Here is a 26,747-nt window from a genome sequence, read left to right as displayed (position 1 = left end):
AGATTCCAGTTCTGTTCCATCCAATCACCCAGTTGGTTCCCTTCCTAGCCCTTCCAGCAAACTGAAAGGATCTCGTTCTTTATTTGGAGTCCATTTTCCCTCTACACAAGAAGTTCCTATTTTGGTCACTGCATGTCCCTGGCAGCTGGACGGACTGGCACAGAGAAGGCCCTTGGGCATCCACCTGCCTGTGCCACTTGAAGGCACAGATTTGTCCTTAGCTGCAGGGCTCACCATGCTGCTAGCTGAGGTAGGCATTCAGGAAAGGTCTGTGGGAGGGAGTGATAGAGGGAAAGTCAGCAGCACCTTACACTGAGGGGTCTCCTAAAAGTCTTACTTGTTTCAAGTTAGCTGGGCCCAGGTGGGGACTACTGCCTCCAGGTGATCCCAGGGCCAAGGCTGCTCTGCTCTCAATTCACACACAGAGGGCCCATGAAAACCCTTCACCAGCTCACTGGAAGAAATAGCCTGCTCTTTCTGTTTCTGCAGGAAATGAGTTGATTATCAGTGCCCCCACTGGACTCCCTTTTAAACATCTCTTGCCTCCTCTCCTCATACCCACCTCCCAGAAGATCATATTTAATCCTCAAACACACAAAGCCCAAACTCACGGAACGTCATCCTTTCTTCTGAGAAAATCTGATCTCACCTGTGGATTCACTTCAGACGGTGATTCCTCCAACTCTGGCCAGCCATCACCTGACATCCCCTGGGAAACTTGAAAAATGCCCATGCCTGGACCCCACCCTGGCCAGTGAAGCAGGCCAATGCACTGGAAGCCGGAAGAAAATATCAGAGCCTCTTTTTGCCTCTAATCTCATCCTTTTAATATTTTTATTGTTTACGAATGTTTTATGATATACATGCCATATTATTACAAGCAGTTCACGATATAGTTCAACGATTATACGCATATACTAGGGTGAGCATTAAACATAATTATTTATTTTTACTATAAGGGTGCAAGCAAATGGGTTTAGAGAGCAATGACACAAGGGGTGAAAGACAGCAAGTTTACAATGAAGACAATGGGGAGTGAAGGGGACCACGGCAAACTGCGGAAGGGGTCACGCCCCACCTCAGAGCAGCATATACCTTAGCTCGCTGCCCTGCCCAGGTGGAGGCCTTAGACCTACCCCATGTTCTGGATTTTAATTTTAGGTGACATTTCATTTTATGTAAAATCTTCCAATTAAAAAATCTTGACACCTAATGAAATATCAACAGGAAAGACCACTGAGAAGGCTAAAGAAAACCCTGGGCTCAGTGGCCCAAGGGGTGCCTGGTCTGTGACAATTCCATGAGGAAGCGTTTCATCTCTCTCCTACTGAGGAGGAAACTGAGGCTCAAAGACATCAGGAAATTAATCCAAGGTTTGAATTATCTGAGTCTTGAGATGATGAAAACCGTGGCCGCCCTGCGCGGTATGACTTCTCAGGTTACTAACTTGCAGGAGTGGATTGGACCTTGAACCGATGAGACCCCAACAGAAGAAGGGGTTTCATTTTCATTGTGTTGCCCAATGGGCAAAAGCTCTTCAGCTTCTAAACTACTGTGAACAACTACAAGAGAAGGCAATGGGTTGGGGAGAGGAGCTAACTATTCTCGTGACTTCTAGGGACACCAAAGGGCAGGAGCCAGGCAGGAAGGGAGAGATGTATTACTGGCAGCATAAGACAAAGCTGGTGCAGGGATCAAGCAAGAGAGACGGAAACATCTGCATCCAGGTTAGCTTTTGGATGATATAATACTACCACTATTTATTGGGTAATTAACTATATGCCAGAAATTGTTCTAAGTCTATAGCCAAATTAACTCAGTTAATCCTCACTGTGTGAGTTGGGGCCTTTAGAATTCCCATTAGGACAGACCTAAATCCATGAAGCAATGTAAAAAGGGCTGGTATTTCTTTCATTAGATCAGGGAAATTTCCTACGAAAGAATGTTAATTTATTTTAATTTTTAACACCTCACCATCCTCGGCTCATAACTCAGGTTTTTACTTAGGTGTGTCTTAGAGAAGAAGGCTACTCTTCAATGAGTCATTTCTCTTTTAATTCTTTCCTCTTATGAGGACAGCAGCTAAAGGGAATTGGAAAAGGGACTCTCCTGCTCTCAAACTCCGATTTATAGCAGCGTGATATAAGAGGACTTTCTGTAATCTGGAAACGTTTTATACCTGTTCTGACCAAAACAGTATCACTAGTCACATGTGACTCGAGCACTTGAAACATGGCTAGTGTAAGGGAGGGACTGAATTTTTCAGTAAAATTAAATCTAAATGTAAGTAGCCACATGAAGTATTGGGCTAGCATATTGGATAACACATATTGGAAGTGATAATGAAAAGCTGGGATTAATACCTCTAAATTCTATCTTCCCCAGATGTCTGGGTCCAATCTAGTGTCTTTAAAAAAATTGGGGAGGAGTAGAGCAGGTTAGTTTTTCACCCTCTAGCCTCCTTTGGCCCTTGTGGGTGAGGAGCCTCACGTTAAAAGTCCAAATAGCAAAGAGTTTTGTGTGTGTGTGTGTGTGTGTGTGTGTGTGTGTGTTTAGGAGTTCTTGTTTAATCCCAAATCAGACTATAACAGTATCTCATTCTGAAACTTTTTAATATTCACAGGCTCCCTTTCCTGGCTTTTCCCAACTACAGGATCCAGGTTCTACAATCTAATGGCCAAAAGAAGTCTACCCACAACACAATTGCCCAAGCCTATGACAAAATTGGAGGAGAGTAGCCAAAAATATCTTTTCCTCCTTCACTTAAGATGTGTGCTCATTCTAGGGTTTTCCTTCCAAATATCTTTTCCTCCTCCACTTAAGATGTGTGCTTATTCTAGGGTTTTCCTTCCAAAAGCTGACCTTTAAGTTCTGAAACGATGTCTGTGAGATCAAATGGCAGAGGCATGGAAGGATCAACCTTTTCCCAATATGGCCGACATTCGGGCTTCTGATCCATGGGCAAAGTTCGGGCAATTCGAGACTGGCACCTGGAAAAGTAAGAAAAGGCAATTAATCTCAATTTCCTTCTAAGAGGAAATCCTTAGAAGACACAAAGGCATCAGAAACTTGGAGCAATGCTAGCAAATGCTCCAAAATCAATCGGTGGCGGCGGCGGTGGCGGTGGGGGTGTAGGTGGGGGTGGGGAGGTGGTAGTGGGGGGCAGTAGGGATGGGGAAGAATGAGTTTGTAGAGCAGAAAGCAAATGTTCATAAGAAGGAAGTTCCTTATGGCGCTGCAACTTCTTTTTTGTTTCAATTTTCAGATTTGTATTATCTCCAGTGGCTTCTTAGAAGCCAATCATCAGGGAAATTCAGTTACTCTGCCTTTAAAATGGTGAATTATTTTTTCATTATCTCAACTGTTATTTAAAGTGTGTGATTAAGCCATTATCAGATTTAAATGTTTGTGGGATTTCGATGTATTACTAGATTACTGGGAAAGATTAAATTGAATTTGCTGCATTAAAACATCCAAGAATAGATTAAACAATATTACAGACCTGGATTGACTTTGGAGAGCCTGGAGATTTGCAAGTGTCCCAGCCTGCTTTGCTCAGAGAAAGGCACTCCAAGGAGAGACCGATTTATAAGGATATATGCAAATAGAGGTTAATGATCATTTCCACTGATGAATAGGTGGAGGAAACTTCCACGAAATTAAATTAAGAAGGTAGCAAGAGTTAGTCCCTAAGGAAAACCCTTAAATCACAGTTTTTATTAAATGGATTATTCATCAATAGTAGAGAAATTAATTATCATATGCAACTAAATTATGGCTTTGGAAGAGAAAAGTTGGACCAGCGTCATCACACCTTGGCAGACAGCTATCTCTCAGAAAGACTAGCTTATTTAAAATTAGTTTGGGAAAGCTCAATGGCTTTAGCTTTATTTATCTGAAAAATGAGGATCAGGGAGCAGGCAACACAAATTACAATAAGGAATGAACCATCTCTTTACTAACATGGCAAAGAAAATATGTTCACCCAAAAGAAATACTATGAGAACATCTGGAAGAGTTACACAGGTTCCCCTCCAACCCTGTCACCCCAACACACACACACACATGCACATACCCTGCCTTCTCTGAATCTTTCTCTAAATCAATCAAGCAGTCAAACTCAATGTTAGTCTCTTGACTGTGTAGGACTGATTATGACGAGATCAAAGAATGGAATGTCCCGGTCCCATTTCCAAGCTTGATTGTAGAGAAGGTTCCTAACTGAAAGGCATTTTCTTCTCTGGGGAATTATTAATGGTAAGGGGATCCCCGTGGGAAAACATACTTCAACTTTACACCTATTTGCGTGCGTGGTTAATTGCTACACCGGCATCCTGTGCACTCAATCCATCGTACATTACACATAACATCCCAATATATCTTCAGCTCGCTGCATCAGACCCTGATAATAGCGTCTGTTAACATGCACTAAGTACTATTAGGTAGCACATCACTTCATAAATAATAAGATTAGCTGACCTTGGGGCCCCAAGAAGAGTAATGTGTTTAAATGTTCTCATTATTTATTTAAAACAAGAATTAAAGCAACAGAAGCTGCTTTTGACAATCCTCTTAGCATAAATATTAAACTGTTTGCCCTGATAAGCCACACAGTGCACTGAAGAACAGAGGATGCATTCTGAAGACTACTTAATAATAGGTGTTTGAGACGATGCTGCTTGCTGGCGTGGTTCTCAGGGTGTATCCCTGGTCCAGAGACAGTCTCTAAATCACATGAGAGGAATGAGGAGGAAATTAATATTCAAGGGAAGCGGAGACTAATTACAAAGGAACTCTGCCAAGCTTTTTAAATTGTGCTTTCTCTCTGCCTCAGAGTCATAGAGTAATGCTCAATTTACTAGGTAGGGAAAGTTATTCCAAATTGAGCATTTCAATCTCATAGTGGATAAATTATCTGTGCACACATTATCCAGCTTGGCAGATTAAAGGGCTAAGATAAGTGTCGATCCACCTAGAATATCATATGGTTTGTAAAAAGTCAATAGAGATGCTTTTTCACCTGTCAAATGGGTTTTGCCTCCTCATTTTGAGAAAGTATTAAAAATATTGAAGACCTTCTGCAGAGGTTTGCTTATGATGTGTAGAACAAGCTTCTGAAACCCACTGGCTTTTCTTTTGGCCAGGCTGCTCCGTGGCTTTCTGCCATGATTCTTCTCATCACAGGACCGGCTGGTGTGGAACTACCCTTTCATGCAGACCCTGACAGGCCAGGAGGTGCGTCTGTCTGCCCATTCCATCTAGGCCAGGAGGGGAACCTTCTGCTGGGAACCTTCAGGAACCTTCAAGATCCATTTAAAACTCTTTCTTTAATAGCCATTGGTCCTTGCCCCGATTTCCAAATGATAGTGATAAGGCCCAGCAGAGGGCTCTTTGTTTGTACCTGTGTGTGTGTGTGTGTGTGTGTGTGTGTGTGTGTGTAGGCTGTAAATTTTTACTTATGAAAAAGAACAGCCACCTCCAACTCAAATATAATATTTCTGATTCAGCATCATATCAGGCAGAGAAATTGAAAAAAAGTTGAGCAGTACTTGAAACTATGTCCCCCTCTGGGTTTCAATTTCTCTGGCTCAGATCATTCATCCTGTTTTTCTTTTGTCTCAATTTCCTTATTTCCCCTAAGATGGGGAAGTAAGGATACTGCAGCACGGTGGTTAAGATTGTGTGCTATGTATGTCTCTTGGGCATGTTGTGCACTCAACCTCACTGAGCCTGTTTCTTGTCTGTCAAGTGGAGACGATAATAATAATAGTCTTATGGGGTTGATGTGAACATTAAATGAATGAGTACATGTCAACTACTTAGCAATGTTAAGCTTGGTAAGCACTTAATAAATATTAAATATTATTATCACCATTGCTACTTCTACTACTACTGCTGCTACCACCAATGACAGGTAAGAGATGCAAAAAAGAGTGCTATGTGGCAATACCCTTTCCTCCCAGTGATGGGGTGGGTGGCCTCTGGAGTGGCTCTTTTTAGAAGTTCAGGAGACACAAAGAGCAGTTCTTCCTGGTTTGAATCAAACTGAATCTGTGGCTAAATTCTAAAACAATGTGTCATTCCAAGTTGCCAAGGCTTACATATTCAAGCTGTTACCACTTTCCAGTGACACACTAAAATGCTCAGATTCAGAAAGACTCAGCAGTTGTTCCTGGAGATCTAGAATTAATAAGAGGCACTGTTGTTGGATTTTCTAAAGATTGACTTGGCCTTTAGAGGAAACAAGGTTGTCTTTTTTCTTAGCATACACACTTTGTAGTTCCTTACAAAATAATGGGGCCCCAAGCAATCTTAAGAACTGTGTTAGGAGTACATTTCCTAAATGTATGAGTGAGATAGACGTTTGTTGTCTTGTATCCACTTCCACCTTCTCCACCCATAGGGTTCTAACTTTCCTATGGGGTATCTATCCCTTCCAGATGCCTAGCCCTGGAGGATTGGTGGGATGAACGCCACCTTTACAGCCAGCAGAGAGCCTTGACTGGCTTAAGTTAAACAGCAGATCCCATTCTCCCCATCACACGGAGTGGTTTAGAAGGAGGTCCATAACCCAACTTTGGGCAACAGACACAGAGAGAGAGTAAACTGGAGGACTACTTTAGGAGCTAAAGACCTTCTCTCCTAGTCTGTGCACAGATTCAAGGATGTGCAACCTGGACTTAACACAGTCATTTTGTTACTACCATGAAACATGGATCTAGGTCTTGGGTGGTACTGTCTGAGCAGTTGGATCAAGCCTCACTTGATGCTAACCACACTTACACTATTGGAGTGTCATGAGCCTTTATTGTTTGTTAGGTTTTACTGTCACTTGCAACCCAAAGTACCCTGGCTGATAAGCTGGTAATGCCTTCCATCTCTGGGTACTTCCCATCTTTTACAACATCTGTTGCCAATGCCCTGACTGCCAAGTGACTGTTGATGGCAGTCACTTTCTCCAAACTGAGACGTTGCTGCTGAACAGTGTAGTATGTGCAGAGACTATTTGGGTAAAAAAGTATGAAACGACTGGCCTTTGTTTTTCGTTCAAATAATATTTTGACTTTGGATAAATTTCTACCCAGATGACCAGGGAGCACTAGATGTCATCCATACTGGCCTCTGCATGAAAATAAACCAGTTTTAATGGCCAGAGTTGGATGATTTTCTAAAGATAGTAAAAACAATTCCCCTAAAGTTAGGCTTCCCAGGGATAGCAGACCACTCAAAACTCCCACTGAACCCAGCTAAACCATAAGAAAGTTATAGTTTTCCCTTTTGGCCTTGTCCTCTTTATTCCATCCTATAGAAAATTCCTATCTTTAGTGCTTCTTGTGTTGGCAAATAAACTTAGATCTACTAAAAAAATACTGCCTCTTCCATGAAGCGTTTCAAGGGGAGCAAAGGAAAATAGTACAGACTTCATCTCTTTTCCCTCCCAAATTCATGTCATTTAGATTCTAAGGACTTTATAAACCACCCCCTAAACTCTTTTCTATGAAAGAGAGGTCCTCCCTGAATGACCTGGTGACATAACAGGAAGCAAATGCAAGGTGTCATGCTGGCTGGCTGGTCAGTAGATTATCCAGAGTGCCCCCGCAGGTGTAACTCAGACAGCCCCTCCCCCCACCACATTTCCCCCAGGGCTGCACTTACATTGGGATGGTCAGGGTTGCAGCTACATTAGTGAACACTGGTTGCCATGCTAAAATTAACCACTTTAGCTAAAGTGTGTGTTAATTATGGGTATGCAAGCAGTCAATAAAAGGTTAATGCAAAAGTCAAAGGATAAATTTCTTCCCTTATTGCATCACTTCACAGACTAAATGACTAACATTATACTTTGTGTTTTTAATCAATAGGTTTTACAGTAATGTGCCGGCCATTGATTTTAAGAAAACATATACGGTCCCTTCCTTGTTCCTAAATTTTGCAACAAATAAGGCAGGACAGGTAACATTTCCATTACTCCGGATGAAATGATAGAAAAAAGTCAGGAAAAATGTTTTCTGCTTAAAAATTTAGGATTGGAACAAGCAAGCTTAAACACACACACACACACACACACACACACACAAACCCAGAACTTGATGGAGAAATATTATCAAACATAGGGAATTGAAGAAACAAGAAAAATGAACGCCTGAAAGGAAGATTCTTTAATGGAAAAGAAGAGAGCAACTCATGATTAAAATGACAATTACATTCTTAAACACTGTTGAAGTGTATTGTATTAAGTGTGTTTCAATACACAGCATTGTTTCATTTGATTTTGACAATAACCTGGAGAGATGGGGGAAGTAGGGCTTATACTTTGGAGGGAGCTTGGGACCAATATGGGACTACAGTGTTCTCTATTAGTCTCAGTCTCCAGAGTTCATGAGATTCCAAGCACCTTGCCATACAGAGAGTGATTTCAGTATTTAAAGATAAGGATTTTTCATAAAACATGGTTTCTAAAGCCCTGGCAGGACTTTAGGTACAATTTAAGGGATTTTGTGCACAATTTTGACTTTACATGATTTTTATCTTAAACACTATATTTAAAATCTAACCTTACGTAAGAGGTCACTCCACTGTATTGTTTTTATGATCTTGCTCTGCTCTGCCTTTAAATAACTGCTTTAATTTGTGGTGAGAAGGGTATGCAAGCTACTTTATTACGGATCTTACTCTCGACACTAAATCCTCTGAAAAGATAAGAATGAGTTAATAAATTCATAACTTGTCTTCTTGGACTTTTTGTTACTGTCATCACGGCACCACGGACAGCCATGCAAACAAACAGGCAACCCATCATGCTTGCATCTATCATAATGATCTACTTTGACAAAGATGGTTTTGTAAAAATCCACTTGCTAAACATGCATAACTTGCTACTTCTAAGCCAAATCAATTCCTAAGCTTTGAGTCCAAGCAAGGATGGGCTCACTTTCTGTTTGAAGCACTTTTAACATTTTACACCTCTGTACCGCAGGTTAGTATTTCCAGATCAGTAAAATAAACACATGTGCATGTGAGGAAAAGCCAAACTTGCGTCTATGGGTCAGCTTTTCCCCCTCAGGTCAGTATACATCTTTAGCAAGTAGTATTTTTCAACCATGGACACATGAGAAGCTGGGCTTGACTTAGCTTCTAGTTGTGGCTACTATGGGGTGCCACACTTCAGAGGAGAAAAGAGAAACCAACTACAAGATGCTCTGCTGAGGTGCTTTTAAAATGCTTTGAATACCAAATATATCCCAAAATGCTTCTGAACACCAAGAGGATATCACTAAGCCATGTGGATATACCACCATTTAGCAAAAGCTGTTATGGCAGTTGGCATGGATAACACAGCTAGATCTTGGCCAAACCACCAGCGTATTTCTGGTCCTAAATGTGGGACAATTCTATATGCTCAGGAATAGTATTAGCAGTGCCCAGCTTACATTCACCATGCCTGCTTGGAACTGAAATGGCATTTTCCATATAAACAATGGCTTTCCTGGTTTCCAATTCCTCCCCTCAACACCTATATTACCTATAATGTCGCTGAAATACAACATTGATAAGACTAACTTTATAGCCCAATAGCCATGAGTACTAGGTGTTTTTTTTTTGTTGTTGTTTTTTTAATTGAGAAAAAGCCATTTGGTGCTCCACCTTGGGACCCCAAGAAGGAATTTCCTTTGATAAGGGTTTCCCCTTTCTCTTGGCTTAGGGCACCAGGGCTTCTTCCCATTCTAAGTCACTGCTAAGAGCGCTGCTGCCTGTGGCAAAGGCTTCCCCAAAGGAAAGAAGACCCTGGGCCAAGGGATGAAGAGGCTCAAATAATACCTCCAGGAAATCAGAGGATGAGGAGATAAGGGAGGCAAGAACCTCTTGCTGGCCTAAAGGTTAGGGACAGTTCAGGAGTTCAGGTGGTGAAATGGTTCAAAGCCATCTCTATTTTTTCTTTAGGGGCCCAGGACAATGCTGTGCTTTTTTCATTTTATTGCTAGTAGTTGTTGTTTCCAAGGCTTCTTCCCAAACCACAAGATTATATCATATAATCCTCACAGTATTCCCTCACCCCCAACCCTGTGAAAACAGTCTTCCTAAGTTTTTTAGAGGTTTTGTTGATATGGGAGATACTATAAAGAAATTCTATCTCATGCCAATGCTTCTCCAATGATATCTCCTTGCAGACCGAAGGAATAGCGCTTATAATAAAAACAATAACAGCAAATATTAAAAATGAGCACCAGGTACCGTAGACATTGTCTGTTTGAATATTTATCCTCAAAACAATCCTAGGAGGAAAGTACTATTTTCATTCCCATTTAACAGATGAGGAAACTGAGACTCACAGACTCACAGATTAACTACTTTGTCCAAGACTTCACAGCCAAATAAGAATTTGAAGCCAAAATTGTCTGACTCTAAATCACAAGCTCTTTGCACTACTTCAAAACACAGATATCAAAGGAAATCATTTTTGGCTCTTATTAAAAAGTTTCCCAAACCACCTCACCCCAAATCAGAAGAATCTCTAGAGGAAGGCTATGGGATTCTTAATTTTCATAAGTACCCCTGGCACTTAGAATCTTAAAATCAGGCCAGGTTAACCTGCAATATAGGACTGCAAAGATACTGGAGGTGGAATGGAGTAGAGTTAGGAAGGCACATGGGTGTCTCTGGGTTCATAAAGAACTAACATTAGATTCATCTCCATTTCAGAGGAAAGTGGACTCAAAGTCGGTTTTTTTTGTTTTTTTTTTAAGACTTGTAACTTTGTCCCCTAAGCAGACAATTGGTGATTCCCAGGGCCCAGGACATAGAAAGGCTTCCCGGATTCCTTTCCCATATTTCAGGGAGTCTGGCAGACCCCTGGAACCACTTAATATGTGAGACTGCTTGGCCCACCACTGGGGTGTAAACCCAGGAGGTAGAGAGGGTTGAGAACAATTTTATCCCCAGATTCATTTGTCGGCTTGTCAGTTACATAATGATAGTGATGAATGGTCTACCTTGACAGCTGAACATTTAGGAGCTGCTGACCTTTGATCTCTGGTCACATGATAGGGTCACCTGAAACTTGCATGACTTCCACCTGGCCAAGGGTAACAATATAAAGGTCAAATGGGCTGGACGATTATATGTATCAAGTCTGAGGCAGCTTGGTTAGAAGCTTTAAGAGAGGCCGGGTTGGGTTCCCCAGCACACAAAGCCATGGAACTACTGCAGAAATGTGCTCAACAAAAGATATACAATTTCAAAGCAGTCTAGAGTAACTTTCCTTGCAAGGGAAGAGAAAGAAGTCATTATTTTTAAAGGGCAACAATGAAAACAAACACTTTGGAAGAAAATATATTCTGCCAGTGACTGCCATTGGGAGGGAAAGCATACAGGCGTGTGACTTAATGAGTGATATGAATGCTATATCTTCAACATGGCAGAAGGTCCAATTTGATGCAATTACTGGAACAAAATCCCCACTGGGCAGTATCGAGCCCGCCTTTCAGCTATCGAATATGGTCTCTCTGCTGTCCTCTGTCAGCGCAGTACCCCACAAAGGACCATGGTTGACACAAGATAATCCTTTCTAAATTTCATGTTTCCATCTTGCTTGAAACTTAAATAAAGTTTGCATGGGACAGTTTCAAGCCTCAGGAAAACTCCAGAATAACTTACAATCAGAAATTCAGGGGTGCTGTGATTTTTAGATGTACTGTAACACTTAAAAAAAAATCTTGCATATCTGAAGATTTTTCTTTTGTGACTATTTGGTTAAATCCCACTTACTCAGAATCAGATAATAGCAGTCACATAAGTAATGAATACAGTTATGAAAATAAGAGCTAAAAGGCTAACATTATTGATTATTGGACCCTTGAAACTTCATAACCGTGGAAGGAGCAGACATTACAGAGGACTCTGATTTATACAAAGAGCACATTTTCTACAGAGGATTTTCCCCTGCAAAGTCAAAGACTGACAGACAGACTGCCATTGGAGCATAATCCACTCATACTCCTGAGAGATGAGCCAAGCAAAGGACAATGGCTTACAGAATAAAAGTCCAGCTGTTCTGACTTTGGAATGCTCATTTGAGTTGTAAGCTGTGAAATAAATTTAAGTTGATGGTTCCCCATCTGCTCACCTGTCAGTCTATTTCCACTGTACTGCTGTTTTTAGAAATACTTCCTTGTAACATGCTTAATTGGTTTTTGGATGCTGAGAAACATCTCCCAAGTTTATTTTAACCTTATTCAGAACATGAGGCTACTGGGCCCTTGTTTCTCCTTCTTTTTTTTTCCAGGATATTCACAAACAGATCAAGAGCACTTAAGACAGAAAACTTAGTGGCATCCAATACCATTACTGTGAGGCAGTCCAAATTCACATTAGAGAGAGAGTGGTGGGTCAAAATGAAAATGCCAATTTATCAGTCTTCTGATGAATTTGATCTTTGCACTAATTTAAAAGCTAAGTGAAAAATCAAAATCCTTACAATGGTCTTACATGATCTCTCCCTTCCCTACCCTTGATTCTTTGACCCTCTCTTCTCCCCATCCCATCGTTCCTAGTGGTCCAATCATATTGGCTTATTTGCTCTTCCTTGATCAGGTCAAGAACACTGTCAGGTATTAATAACTGCTGCTCCTACTACCTTGGAAATCCTCTCCCAAAGATATCCACATGGTCTGCTCTCCCTCTCCTTAAGGTCACTGCCTAAACCAATCACTGAGACCTCCTGAGCACTCTACTTAAAATAGCAGCATCACTCCACCCCCTGCTCTTGTAACCCACATTCTCCTCCCCTGCCATATTTTATCCATAGCACTCGATACCATTTGATGTGTGGGTGTATAAGCTCCCACAAAGCAGGGATGTCTGTTTTGCTCGTTGCTTTATCCTCAAAGTGTAGATCAGAGTGTGGCACACAATAACCACAACAAATATTGTGAAATACCTAGGTGACTGAAATTACCTTTCACCCAGGCTGTACCTCCTTCAGATGGAAGGGCCACAAGTTAAATTAAAATAACATCGTCAAAAGGTCCCGATTTCTCTGCTATATAACAATTTAATAATAATGACAAGTAAAATTATAAATCAAAGAAGGAATAATGCCATCATTGCCACCGTGATGGTTTTAATGTGGACTTGGCTAGATGGTGTTCAGGTGTTTGGTCAAGCCAGCACTGGCCTGACAGTTACTGTAAGGATATTTCATGGATTTAAATAATAAGGCAGTTGGTTGCATCCATGGCCTATTACACCTACAATCAGCAAAGGAGATTGCTTTAAGCAATGAGAGAAGTCTCATCCAGTCAGATGAAGGCCTTAAACGGAAAACTGATGATTTCAACAGTTGGAAAGAAGAATTTCCATCTCTATTTCATCCAGCCAGCTTCTCCCAGGGAATTCATTGAAATCTTTGTTGGTCTTCCCAACTGGAAGCCTACTCTAAAGATCTAAGACTTGCTAATCCCTATAGTTGCATGAGCCAATACCTATAATAAATCTCATATTTACACATATTTATCTAAATCCTGTCAGTTCCATTTCCCTGGAGAACCCTGACTAATATACCCATTGACAAGCAGTATGGTATTGCAGGAAGAATATTGATCTGGAAATGCAAAATCCAGCTCTGCCACTACCTTACCTGTGATCTTGTGTAAGACTTTGACTTTCTAGGGACCAATAATCCAGATCTGTAAATGAAGGGTTGGGGTAGGCAACTGCTAAGTTTCTTCTCATCTCTAAAAAATTGGGATTTTATATAAAAACATTAAAGTTTATCTACACATGCTTTATCTCATCTGATCCATACTATTAGGTGTTATCTTGGTTTTGAAGATGAAGAAACTAAGGCTCAATACAGGTTAGGTAACTTGTTCCAAGTCATGTGGCTAGGGAGCCACATAGCTGGGGCTGGCACCCAGGTCATGCCAGTCCAGGACTTTTCTTCCAAACTACACTCCATCTGTTGGTAGAACTGGATGCATAACTAGTCACTGTTACTTTGATTCAGAAGCTACTTTTGCAGACAAGTTTTAATTTCCTAAGATGTAACACATGATACACAAACTACACTTTATGCCTCTATTCCAAAGAATCCATGGATTCTTTAAGCTGCCATTTCATTCTAACATTAGAGATAATAAACTGCTCTGATTGCCTATGGATGTTTTAAGATTGGAACAGAATTATATTTCTGTGTAGCTCTATAGAAAGGGAGGAAACCCAAGCAATTGTACCATCAAGGTTGCTAGGCTAAAACAAGACCCTTGAACTCTAAAGATGTCAGACATCCCCTAGTCTTAAATTCAAAGTATATCAGCATCTTATACTCCTAGGAAGTGAATGACAATATTTCTGCAGTTATTTACAGCAAATTATAATAGTTTTTTGCCCACATAAATTATGTATGCTACTGGATTTGATGAAAAAGGATACCAGATCACTCAATGTAGCTTACTAAGTGTCTGCCTACTGACAAAACTCCAGGATTTGGGCAGGAGGAGTTTTATTATAAGCTTTTAGTTTTCATTCATTCAACAAATGTTTACTAGGTACCAGTGTCTTAGTTTGCCAGGCTGTTATAACAAATAAAACACAGTGGATTGGCTTAACAGGAATTTACTGGCTCACGGTTTTGAAGACTGGACATTAAAAATCAAGGGGTCAGCAAGGTTATGCTTTCTCCCCAATGTCTGAAGCCTTCTGGTAATGGCTTACTGCATTCCTTGAAGGTTCCTTGGCTTGCATCTCTGCCTCCTGTCACATGGTTTCTTTCCTTGAGTCTGCTCTTCCAATTTCCACTGATTTTTAGCTTTTCCCTGTGGCCTTCTCTGACGTTTGGCTTCCAGTTTCTTCTCTGTATAAGGCCTCCATTAATATAGAGTAAGACTCACCCTGATTCACTTGAGCCACCTTAAACAAAAAGAACATCTTCAAAAGGTCCCATGTACAATGAATTCACATATACAGGGACACAGATTAAGATGAACGTATTTTTGTCAAGGCATATAATTCAATCTACTACAACCAAGATCTAGAGATACGGCAGTGAACTGGGTAGACACAGTCCAGGTTTTGGGGAGTTTACATTCTGGTGGAGGAAGAATGACAATAAATATGTGTCTCAGTTATAAATTGCATTCAGCTGCTAACAACAGGGACTAGAAACATCAGGAGTTAAAGAAGACAGGAGTTTCTTTTTCTCTCATATCAAAGAAGTCTGAGGAGGTCAGTGAAAGTACTCCATGGATATCAGGGATGCAGGCTGCTCCATCTACTTTTGACTCTCTCATTCTTAGCAGGTGGCTTCCATCCCTGAGGTCACCACATGGTCCAGGATGCCACTGCCATCATATCTGAGTCCTAGGCAGGGAGCAGGAGAAAGGGGAGATGGGTAAAAAATGTCCTCACCAGCCATCTGTCTTCTTTCTAAGGAGAGCACATTTTCACTCATTTCTCACTGGGTAGCAAAGGAGTCTGGGAAGTATAAGGTTTTGGCTGAAAGCACTGCATCCTTTCTTTCCCCCATCAAAACTGAGATTCCATGCTGAGAGTCACTTTTTTTCCTATTCTAAGGAAGGAGGAAATAATGGGGGCTGGATGAGAAATCAGCATGCTCTGCCACAAGATGTAAGCAAGGAAAGAATCTCTGCTTGAGATAAATGCGTTTGAGCAAATCAAATGTGGAAATGAATAAAAGAGTGAACGGAGAGGCAGGGGAGGGTCTTTGAGGGCTGGTGGTTGTGGAAAGCATACACTTGGTGGAAGAGCACAGTCATTTTAGGTGAGAGTGGATTAGGTGTGTTCAAGGGACAGCAAAGAGGTCACTCTGGCAAGAGGAGGGGAGGAGGGGAAGAGGCTGAAAGGGGAACCAGAATCTTTTTCTGAGATGGACAACTACTGGAGGGGTTTAAACAGGGAAGTGATATGCTCTACATCACAGCACTCTGCAGAAAGCCTCTAGATCTCTTTAGGAACTGGTCATTTCACGAGAGTAAACGTCTATGCTCAACCTACACGCAGCATTCTGTTGATGAAGCAAACTATTCTTCCTTAAGACTTCCGAGGCAGGTAGGATAGGCCCCTTCTGAGGCTGGGAGGGAGAGAGGGCTCTAAACCTGATTGTTCGTAGGCCTTTCATGCCTTGTTCCCCTTTGCACTAGAAAAGAAGAAATAACGCCAGAGCCTCCTTGTATACCCAAGTCCACCTGATACATATCTGCAGAACTCAATTCACATCCAATTTATGCTGTTTTTCTTCTTGGAGCTGGGGATTCAGGCTAAGGAAGGAGGGTAATCCTATATGCTGAGAGCCACGGAAGACTGAACAGGTCTTCTGAGCCAGAGCTGGCTTTGCTTCTAAAATGACTTAGTTTGAAAGAAGTTTTTAAAAATTGTGCTTCAATAGACAACAGACCAAATTCTGCAACCCTCCAGCAGAAGTTTCGGCTGTGCTGCTGGCACCGCTGCCATCACACAGAGCTCACAGAGCCAGGGGAAGGAGGGGTGAAGAATTGCAAAGAGATTGCCTTAGGCTTGCAGTGTAGCCTCCAAACCTCAGGTTAACTGGGTGGATTTATTAATTAATCATCACAACCACAACTTCCTCACTGGGCATCTTGGAGGAGGAAGTAAGCAGAGAGACAAGCCACTATCTATTTCCTACAGTTTCGTACTCCCTGGTCCAACCGGCTAGTGCAAAGCTCAAGTCTGTGGTTTCTCCTCTGTCTGGGGTGATCTCATTCTCCCAGCAAACCACTGTTTGCTTGTATGGTGACCTTGGGAAGGATACTTAAGCAGCATTTTCTCATCTGTCAAGCTGAGACAATCGAGACGGGGTGTCATGTCTGGTAAATGCTCAAATGTGGAACGGTATTGGCCAGCTCATCACAAAGCCCCCTGCCTCTGGGAAGAAGGCTTTTTCCAATAGGGGAAACAAGCAAGGCTGCATCCTTGCTCGTGCTTGGCTAGGGTGGGGTGGAGGATGAGACTTGTGGCTCTTTGCAGGAAAGACACCTTTAGGCCCTCACTGGGGATCCCAGGCGCTTTCTCATTTGCCAAAACTCAGAAGGTCATAAGGAATCAAAGGATGACATCTGCTTGTGCAGAATGTCATTATAGAGGAGCCTAGGAACAAGACGCCTGTTACAAGTCACCTTTCCAGCTCCTGCAAACAGGCCGATTAATGGAGAGGTTTGCCTCCTCACTGAGCATTACAGGAGCGGGGTCAGCTGGGAACGGGCCAGGGCTCAGCAGTGAGTCAGGATGGCACAGCAAGGACTTGATTAGCTGCTGTAACCTCCTGCCCCTACGCCTGGCCTGCCAGGGAGCCAGGTTTCTCAGCAGACTGCTAAGTTAGAATTTACACTTTTTGGAAGAACAGTTCTGCAGTCAAGGCCACCTGGGAGGTGGCATGGAATATCTTACTGAGGGTCCATTATGCCTTCTCTGCAGTTCTAGCTAATAGGTTAGCTCAGGCGAGACTGCAAGACCTGGGGAAACTTGCTGCTCCTAATTTAAATTGCTCCTTCTAGCTGGAGATAGGCTCACAAAGGTCCCAGTGCCCAAAGGTACCAGCAAGTTACACGCCAGCATTGCGTGTATAAGTGCCCTCGGCAGTAGCCTATGAAATGTGACTGGAGAGATACCCTGACGGTGTTCTCTGTGAAATGTTCTTGCTCTGCCTTCCATCAATGCTGGAGAGTCCCACATTAATTTATTTTCTCAAGCATATGGGGGAAAAGGAAGGAGAGGCATTTAAAAATGCAACTACTCCTAAGGAGGATAATATTGTAAGTCATCTCTCAGCTCATGCAGCTTCCTGCTGCGATGGAGGAGCATGTGAGCTGTGCATTCCCTGGAGTTAGGGGAAGAGGCAGGGTCTTCAAAGCCTAATTCTACCCTCTTTACCATTTCACCAAGTGTTGACCATGTGTACAGTCTTCTGGGAGAGATTCGTTCAGGAGGACAGCAACTTTAGGCCAGAAGCAATTTAACTGGTTGGAAAGTTAATTCCCTTTTCCAGTTGGTCTCACGTAAGCACCTGGGAGTTATGCTCACTAACTTAAAAGGATTTATAAAGTTCTTTCCCAGGAGAAAGGTCTTTGGGCAGGCAGCAAGCGAGCCTGGGAGTTATTCCTCCGTGGTGGGAATACTGCAAGGATGAAGGAACAGGTTAAATGGCAAAGAATCTGAAGCTCTCTTCTAAAATTAGGGATGGGAGTCTCATTTTTCAGCCATGTAATTTCTGACAGCCATGGCTAGCTCTCCAGACTTCAAATTTGACAGAATCTCTACTCTTCTGAGATAATCTTATCTCACACCCCCTCAGTTTAAAGGTGAGGTTTAAGGACTTGCTCAACACGTTTTGAGGCAGAGTCAGGACTAGAATCCAGGACTTGGGATTCTTAGCTTATTGTGTGCTTTTTTTTTTTAATGTTATAATTGTAAATAGGTACTATTTTTTGAGGAGCTACTGTGTATCAGATGGCAAACTAAGTGCTTTACACATTTACTTCATGTAATCCCAATAACCCTATGAGGCTGGTAGGATTATTAGTTCCATCTTACATCTGGAAAACTGAGACACCGAGTGGTTGTGTAATTTGCCCAAGGTCACACAGTTTGACAGTGACCTGGCCAAGTACTGAATGCAGAAGTGTGGCCCAAGCCCATACTTCACACCACTACCTTATAATGTTACTGAAACAATGTACATACATAGTTCTGACCTATTGATACAGAAGAAGACTTGAAAAGCAAGTCTCCCACACCGGAGAGTTGTTTCTTTTGGTGCTTATCTTCTATATCTCTAATATATGTATAATGCTATTTCTTGAGCTACCAAATTTAGACATTATCTGTGGGCTTTCTGCAATGCTACATGAAGCTTTAGCTCTCCCTTATTCCATACACCTGCAAATAGTGTTCGTGGTAAGGAGCCTCCAAATGGCCTCCGAAGGATCATGCTTCTGGCATTCACACTGGAGTCAGGGCTGGCTCTCCCTGTGACTTACTTTAAACAACAAATTTCAACAGCAGAAGTGACACTGGGCCACTTCTTTAAAAAGGCTGGCATTTTCTGCTTTAGTGCTCTTTGGGAATCAGGAGCTGCCATGTAATAAGTCCGGATACTTTGATGAAGAGACCACATGCAAAGGCCATTTGGAGAGGGAAAGGCCCTGGGACCACCCACATGCAGACAGGCCCAGGGTCCCGGCAGGACCCAGCCTTTCTGGCCCACCTGCTACCTGACTATTGTCCCAGAAAAGACTCACTGTGAGTCCAAGCGGAAGAACCAAAGAGCCACATGAGCCCTCGTCAGCCTGCAGAAGGCCAAAGCCCTGTGTGAGGAATAACAAATTATGGTGGTTTTAAGCCATTACATGTTGTGGTAATTTGTTATGTAGCAATGGATAACCAAAAGTGCTTTTAGTATTGTTATTCCTTCACTGGATTCCTTTATAACATCTTATAGGATAGGATGCTTAAATTCCATTGCTGGCTCCATTAATTAAAACATTTATATTGATAAAATACACATAACATAAAAATAATTCTATGGATATGATTTACATATACATTTATATTAGTAAAATGTACATAGCATATTGGTAAACTATGCATAACAAAAATCATCTTAACCATTTTAAGTAGATAATTCTTTGATATTACATACAGTGACAAATTATGTAACTTTCACCAATATCTATTTCCAGACTACTTTCATCATGTCAAACAAAAACTCACACTCATTGGGCAATAACTTCCCATTGCTCCCTCTCCCCACACCTGGTAATCACTGTTCTGCTTTCTCCCTTTAAGAATTTGCTTATTCTAAGTATTTCATATAAGAGAAATAATACAATATTTGTCCTTTTGTATCTGGCTTATTTCACTTAACATGTTGTCTTCAAGGTTCATTCATGCTGTACCATGTACCAGCACTTCACATCTTTTAATGGTTGAAGAATATTCCATTGTATGGATAGACCCCATTTTGTTTATCTCTTCATCTCCTGAGGAACACTTGGGATGCTTCCACCATTTGTCTATTGAGAATAATGCTGCAATGAACAATGCTGTACAAATATCTGTCCAAGTCACTGCTTTCAATTCTTTGGGGTAAATACCTAGAAGTGGGACTGCTGGCTCATATGGTCATGGTATGTTTAACTTTCTGAGGAACCACCAAACTGTTTTCTCCGGTGGTTGCACCATTTTACATTCCAACCAACAATATATGAGAGTTCGTATTTCTCCATATCCTTGCTGATGCTTATTATTTTCAGTGATTTTTTTTACAGTAATCCTAGTGGGTATGAAATGAATCTCACTGTAGGTCTAATTTGTTTTTCTCTAGTGGCTAATGTCATTGAGCATTTTTAAATATACTTTCTGGCCATTTGAATCTTCTTTGAGGAAATGTCTATTCAAATCTTTGGCTCATTTATGAAAATGCAATTTTACTGAGATATATTTACACACCATACATTCCATCCGAAATATATAATCAATGGCTCACAGTATCATCTTGTAGTTGTACATTAATCACCATGATCAATTTTAGAAAATTTTCATTACTCCAGAAAAAGAAAACCCAAAACATTCCATACCCTTTATCCTCCCTATTTTTTTTAGGCAGTTTTATTCACACACCATTCAATCCATCCTAAGTATACAATCATGGTATAATCACATAGTTATGCTTTCACCATCAATGTCAATATGAGAACATTCTCATTTCTTCTGAAAAATTCCATACCCCTTACATCTGTCTACTATTGACCGATAGCTTTACTGCAGTGCTTTTGTTACAATTGATGAAAGAATATTACAATGTTACTACTAACTATAGACCTTAGTTTGCATTAACTGTATTTTCCCCATATACCTATTATTATTAACATTTTGTAATAGTGACGTACATTTGTTTGAGTTCATGTAAGAACTTTTCTTATGTTTGTACAACTAGCCACCATCATTATATTTCACTAAGTTATGCAGTCCTAGTTTTACCCTCTAGTTTTCCTTCTGGTAACATACATGACCCTAGCCTTTCTCTTTCAACCATACTCACACTCAGCTTTGTTAATTACACTTACAGTATTGTGCTACCATCACACAATATTGTGCTATCCATTTCCAAACACTTACAATCAACCTTATTCTGCATTCCTTAAACATTGATTGTCCAATCTCTGCCCTCTTTCTATCCTCTGATAATCTCTCGAGTTTACCTCTCAGGGTTTTCTCACTATAGTTAGTTAGTATTAGTGAGACCATACAACATTTGTCTTTTTGTTTCTGGCTTATTTCATTCAACATGTCCTCAAGGTTCATTCACATCATTGCATGTATCATGACTTCACGCCTTCCTGCAGCTGTGCAATATTCCATCGTATGTATATACCACAGTTGCTTGGTCCATTTTTAAAAAAAATTAATTTGTTATTGTGAAAAATAACGTATATACCAAAAGCAGTAAATATCACAGCACACTACAACAATTAGTTTAGAATAGATTTTAGAGTTTGGTATGGGTTACAGTTCCACAATTTTAGGTCTTTCCTTCTAGCTGCTCCAAGACACTGGAGACTAAAAGAAATATCAATATGATTCAGCAGTCATACTCATTTGTTAAATCATATCTTCTCTTTAATATCTCTACCTTCTCCTTTGATCTTTCTCCCAATCTTTAGGGGTATTTAGGCTATGCCTATTCTAACCTTTTCATGTTGGAAAGGGCCATCGATAAAATGGGATGGGGGATGGAAGTAGTTGATATTCTGGAGAGGCTAGACCCTCTGGGTTTCAGGACTTATTTGGCCTAGGAACCTGTGCCAGTTTGAATCTGTTGTATACCCCAGAAAAGCCAAGTCCTTTAATCCTCATCCAATATTGCTGAGTGGTATCTTTTTTTATTGTTTCGATGGAGATGTGACCCACACAACTGTGGGTGGTAACCTTTGATTAGATGGTTTCCATGGAGGTGTCTCCACCCATTCAAGGTGGGGTTGCTTACTAGGACCCTTTTAGAGGACTCTTAAATTCAGAAAAAGCTTTAGAGCCACCACAAGCAATGGAGTCCACGCAGCCAGAGACCTTCAGAGCAGAAGGAAAATACCCCATGGCAGCCTTATGAAATGAAGAGAGAAAGCTAACAGGTTGCTATGTGCCTTTTCAGCTGAGAGAAAAACCCTGGATATCATCGGCCTTCTTGAACTGGGGGATTTTTCCCTGGATGCCTTAATTTGGACATTAAAAAAAAACTTTTTAAATTGAATAATATAACATATATACAAAGCAAAGAAAGAAAAAAAGCAATTGTTTTCAAAGCACTCTTCAACAAGTTAAGTTACAGGACAGATCCCAGAGTTTGTCATGGGCTACCATACAATGTGGACATTTTTATAGCCTTGCCTTAATTTGGACATTTTCATGGCCTTAGAACTGTAAACTTGCAACTTACTAAATTTCCCCTTTTAAAAGCCATTTCAGTTCTGACATATTACATTCCAGCAGCTCACTACCTAAAACAGAACCCATCTGGAGGTTGTAGGTTTCTGGAAAGTAATCATAGTGCATGGAAACTTGTTGAATCTCAGATAAAGCCCTAGGTGTTCCTTAGGGTTGGCAAGAATGGTTTTGGCTGGAGTTTGGCGAACAATGATAAATAGCAAAATCTATCTGAAAGTGCTTGCATTAAGGGTGACCTCCAGAGTAGCCTCTTCACTCTATCTGAAATCTCTCAGCCACCAATATTTTGTTACAATTCTTTTCCCTCTTTTGGTCTATCCCATGGTGCCAGGGCCAGGCTTATCTCTGGGAGTCATATCCTATGTTGCCAGAGAGACTTCTTTTACCTTTGGATGTCATGTCATGGAGGGGGTGAGGGTAATGATTTTACTTGCAGAGTTGGGCTGAGAAAGAGAAAGAGGACACATCTGAGCAACAAAAGGTGTCCTCTGGAAGTAACTCCTAGGCATAACTGTAGGTAGGCTTCGCTTCATAAATAAGATTCACAAGAGCAAGCCTCAAGATTAAGGGCTTGTCTTGGCCCAGTTTTTAAAACTGAACTGTCTTTTCGTTGTTGAATTGAAGGCATTCTTTACATATTGGGGATATTAAAGCCTCATGAGACATATGCCTTCCAAATATTTTCTCCTACTCTGCAGACTGTCTTTTCACATTCTTGATAATGTCCTTTGCTGCATAAAAGTTCTTCCTTTTGATGAAGTCCATTATTATCTATTTTGTGTTTGTTTGCTTGTTGCTTGTGCTTTTGGTACAAAATCTAAAAATCCATTGCCTACTACAAGGTCCTGAAGATATTTCTCGATGTCTTTTTGTAAGAGTTTTATAGTATCAGCTCTTATATTTAGTTTATTGATTCATTTTTAATTAATTCTTGTTGAGGTAGGGATCCATGTTCATTCTTTTGCATACAGATTTCCAGTTGTTCCAGCACAATCTGTTATATTCCATTAAATGGACTTGGCACTCTTGTTGAAAATCAATTTGCCATAGATGTGTGGATTTATTTGTGGACTCTCAGTTCCATTCCAATGGTCTCTATGTCTAACCTTATGCCAATACCACACTGTTGTTTTTTTTTTAATTACTTTATCGTAGGTTTTGAAATCAGGAAGTGTGAGTCCTCCAACTTTGTTCTTCCTTTTCAAGATTGTTTTGGCTATTTGGGGCCACTTACCCTTCCATATGAATTTGTGGATAAGCTTTTCCAATACAGCAGGAAAAAAGGCTGCTGGAATTTTGATAGAGATTGTATTGAATTTGTAGAGTGCTTTAGGCAGTATCAACATCTTAACAATATTAAGTCTTCCAATCCATGAACATGAGATATCTTTCTATTTATTTAAGTAATCCTTAATTTTGGGCAATGTTTTATGATTTTCAGGGTATAAGTTTTTCGCTTCCTTAATTAAGTCTACTCTTAGGTATTTTACTCCTTTAGATGCTATTATAAATGGAACTGTTTTCTTGCTTTCCTTTTCAGATTGTTCATTATGGATGCATAGAAACACACCTGACTTCTGTGTGTTTATCTTGTATCCTGAAACTTTGCTGAATTCATTTACTTAGTCTGGTAGCATTCTTGTGAATTCTTTGGGATTTCCTATAAATATGATCATGTCATCTGTAAGTAGGGATAATTTGATTTCTTCCTTTTAAATTTGGATGCCTTTTCTTTTCTCTCTCTTTTTTTTTTAATATGGAATGCTTTACAAATTTGTGTGTCATCCTTGCGCAGGGGCCATGCTAATTTTCTCTGTATTGTTCCAATTTTAGTGTATGTGCTGCCAAAGCAAGTACCCTTTTATTTCTTTTTCTTGCCTAACTGCGGTGACTAGAATTTCCAGTATGATACTGGAAATAACAGTGGTGACAAAAGCAGGCATCCTTGTTTTGTTTATTATATTAGTGGGAAAACTTTCACCATTGAGTATGATACTTGCTGCTGGTTTTACATAAATGCTGTTTATCATGTTGAGAAAGTTCCCTTTTATTCCTAGTTTTCTGAGTATTTTTATCATGAAGGGATATTGGATTTTGTCAAATATCTTTTTTGCATCAACTGAGATGATCATATATCTTTTCCCTTCATCCTATTAAATATAGCATATTACATAATTGATTTTCTTATGTTGAACTACCTTTGAATCCCTGTAATGAATCCCATTTGATCATAGTGTATAATCCTTCTAATATACTGTTAGATTTGTTTTATCAGTATTTTGTTGAGGATTTTTCCATCTATGTTCCTAAGGGATATTGGTCTGTAATTTTCTTTTCTTATGCTGTCTTTATAATGGCTTTGGTAACAGGGTGTTGCTGGCCTCATAGAATGAATTAGAAAACAATCCTTCCTCTCCTATTTTTTGGAAGAGTTTGAGAAAAATTGGTGTTAGATCTTCTTTAAATGAGTGGTAAGAATTAAGCAGTGAAACCACCTGGTCCTGGGCTTTTCTTTATTGGGAAGATTTTAATTACTGATTCAACCTTTTTACTTGTTATAGGTCTGTTGAGATTTTCTATTTCTTCTTGGGTCAGATTAGGGATTTGTATGTCTCAAGGAATTTATCCATTTTATCCAGGTTTTCTAATTTGTTGGAACATAGATGTTCATAGTACCCTCTTAAATCCTTTTTATTTCTGTGAGATTGGTAGTAATGTCTCAACTTTCATTCCTGATTTTAGTTATTTGCATACTCTCTCTCTTTTTCTTTCTCAGTCTGGTTTTTCATTTTTATTTTTATTGATTTTTTCAGAAACTTTTCTGAAAAGTTGGGAAAAGAACTTTTCCTACCTTTTGGTTTTGTGGATTTTAGCTACTGTTTTTCTATTCTCTATTTCATTTATCTTTGCTCCTATTGATACTATTCTGTTCTTTCTATGACCTTTGATTCAAATTCTAGTTTCTTTATATGTGAGTTTAGGTTATTGGTTTGTGATCTTTCTTCCTTTTAAATATAGGCTTTTTGAGCTATAAATTTCCTTCTGAGCACTGCCTTTTTTGATATGATGTGTTTATGTTTTCATTCATCTCAAGATATTTCCTAATTTCCCTTGTGACTTCTTCTTTGACCCATTCGTTGTTTAAGGATGTGTTGTTTAATTTCCACATATTTGTAAATTTTCCAGTTTTCCTGCTGTTATTGATTTCTAGCTTTATTCCATCATGGTGTGAGAGGATACTTTGTATGATTGCAACATTTTTAAATGTATTAAGATTTTATTTGTGGCCTAACATATGGGTTATCCTAGAAAATGTTTTATGTTCACCTGAGAAGAACGTGTATTTTTCTGTTGTTGAGTCCAGTTTTCTATAAAATTCCATTAAGTCTAAGTGGTTAACAGTGATGTTCTATCAATTATTGAAAGTGGTATACTTAAGTTTCCAACTATTATTGTACAATTACCTATTTCTCCCTTCATTTTTTTTTCATATATTTGGGGGTTCTGTTGTGAGGTACATATATGTCTATAACGGTTATATCTTCATGCTGGATTAAAACTTTTATCAATATATAATGTCCATCTTTGTCTCTTTAATTTTCTTTGACTTAAAGTCTATTTTGTCTGACAATAATTAGCCACTCTGGCTCTCTTTTGGTTACTGTTTGCATGGAGTATCTTTTTCCAGACTTTTACTTTCAACCTCTTTGTGACTTTGCACTTAAAGTGAATCTCTTGTAGAGAGTATACAGATGGATCATGCTCTCTCATTCAATCTACCAATCTCTGCCTTTTAATAGTGGAGTTTAATTCATTGACATTTAAGGTAATAACAGACGGACTGATTTATTTTTGCCATCTAGCTACTTGTTTTTTTTTTTTATGTCTTGCATGTTTTTGTTCTGCAATTAGTCTAGAACTGCCTCCAATTTTTTTTTATGTATTTAGTTGCTTTTTTGTAGTGTACCATTTTGATTCCCTTCTTTCTTTTTCTCTATTTTTTAAAGTTATTTTCTTAGTGGCAACCTCTGTAATAATAACAAACATTTTGAACTAATAACAACCTAGTTTAGTTGGTACCATCCTAAGTTTCAGTGGTATACAAACTTTCTACTCCATACAGCTCCATCCCTCCCTCTTTACATTGTTATTGTCTCTGATTACATCCCTAAACATTATATGCCCATTAACAAAGATTTTTCAATGCTATTTTACACATTTGCTGGATAAATCCTAAGGGGGGTGGGGAGCAGTTATAAACCCAAAGTACAGTA

General features: G+C 40.0%; 1 protein-coding gene and 1 non-coding gene across 3 annotated transcripts in view; both read right to left on the bottom strand.

Moving 5' to 3' along the window:
* Window positions 1–573: 573 nt before the first annotated feature.
* FTO (FTO alpha-ketoglutarate dependent dioxygenase) overlaps window positions 574–26,747 on the bottom strand; it is a 434,084-nt gene continuing 407,910 nt past the window's right edge. Inside the window, exon 8 of one of the 2 annotated variants that reach the window (XM_077132460.1) lies at window positions 574–2,990. In XM_077132460.1, coding sequence (XP_076988575.1) covers window positions 2,837–2,990 — 154 coding nt within the window. In that variant the 3' untranslated portion in view covers window positions 574–2,836. The remainder of the gene's footprint in view (window positions 2,991–26,747) is intronic. The other variant, XM_077132458.1, reaches the window with a different exon arrangement.
* On the bottom strand, window positions 24,224–24,330 carry LOC143660521 (U6 spliceosomal RNA). The gene has a single exon (XR_013164116.1). It is a non-coding gene; the product is annotated as a U6 spliceosomal RNA (small nuclear RNA).

The sequence above is a fragment of the Tamandua tetradactyla genome, chromosome 16, assembly GCF_023851605.1.
Source record: "Tamandua tetradactyla isolate mTamTet1 chromosome 16, mTamTet1.pri, whole genome shotgun sequence".
NCBI classification, from domain to species: domain Eukaryota; kingdom Metazoa; phylum Chordata; class Mammalia; order Pilosa; family Myrmecophagidae; genus Tamandua; species Tamandua tetradactyla.
The sequence above is the reverse complement of the archived record's forward strand: the minus strand, read 5'-3'. Positions and strand labels throughout refer to the sequence as shown.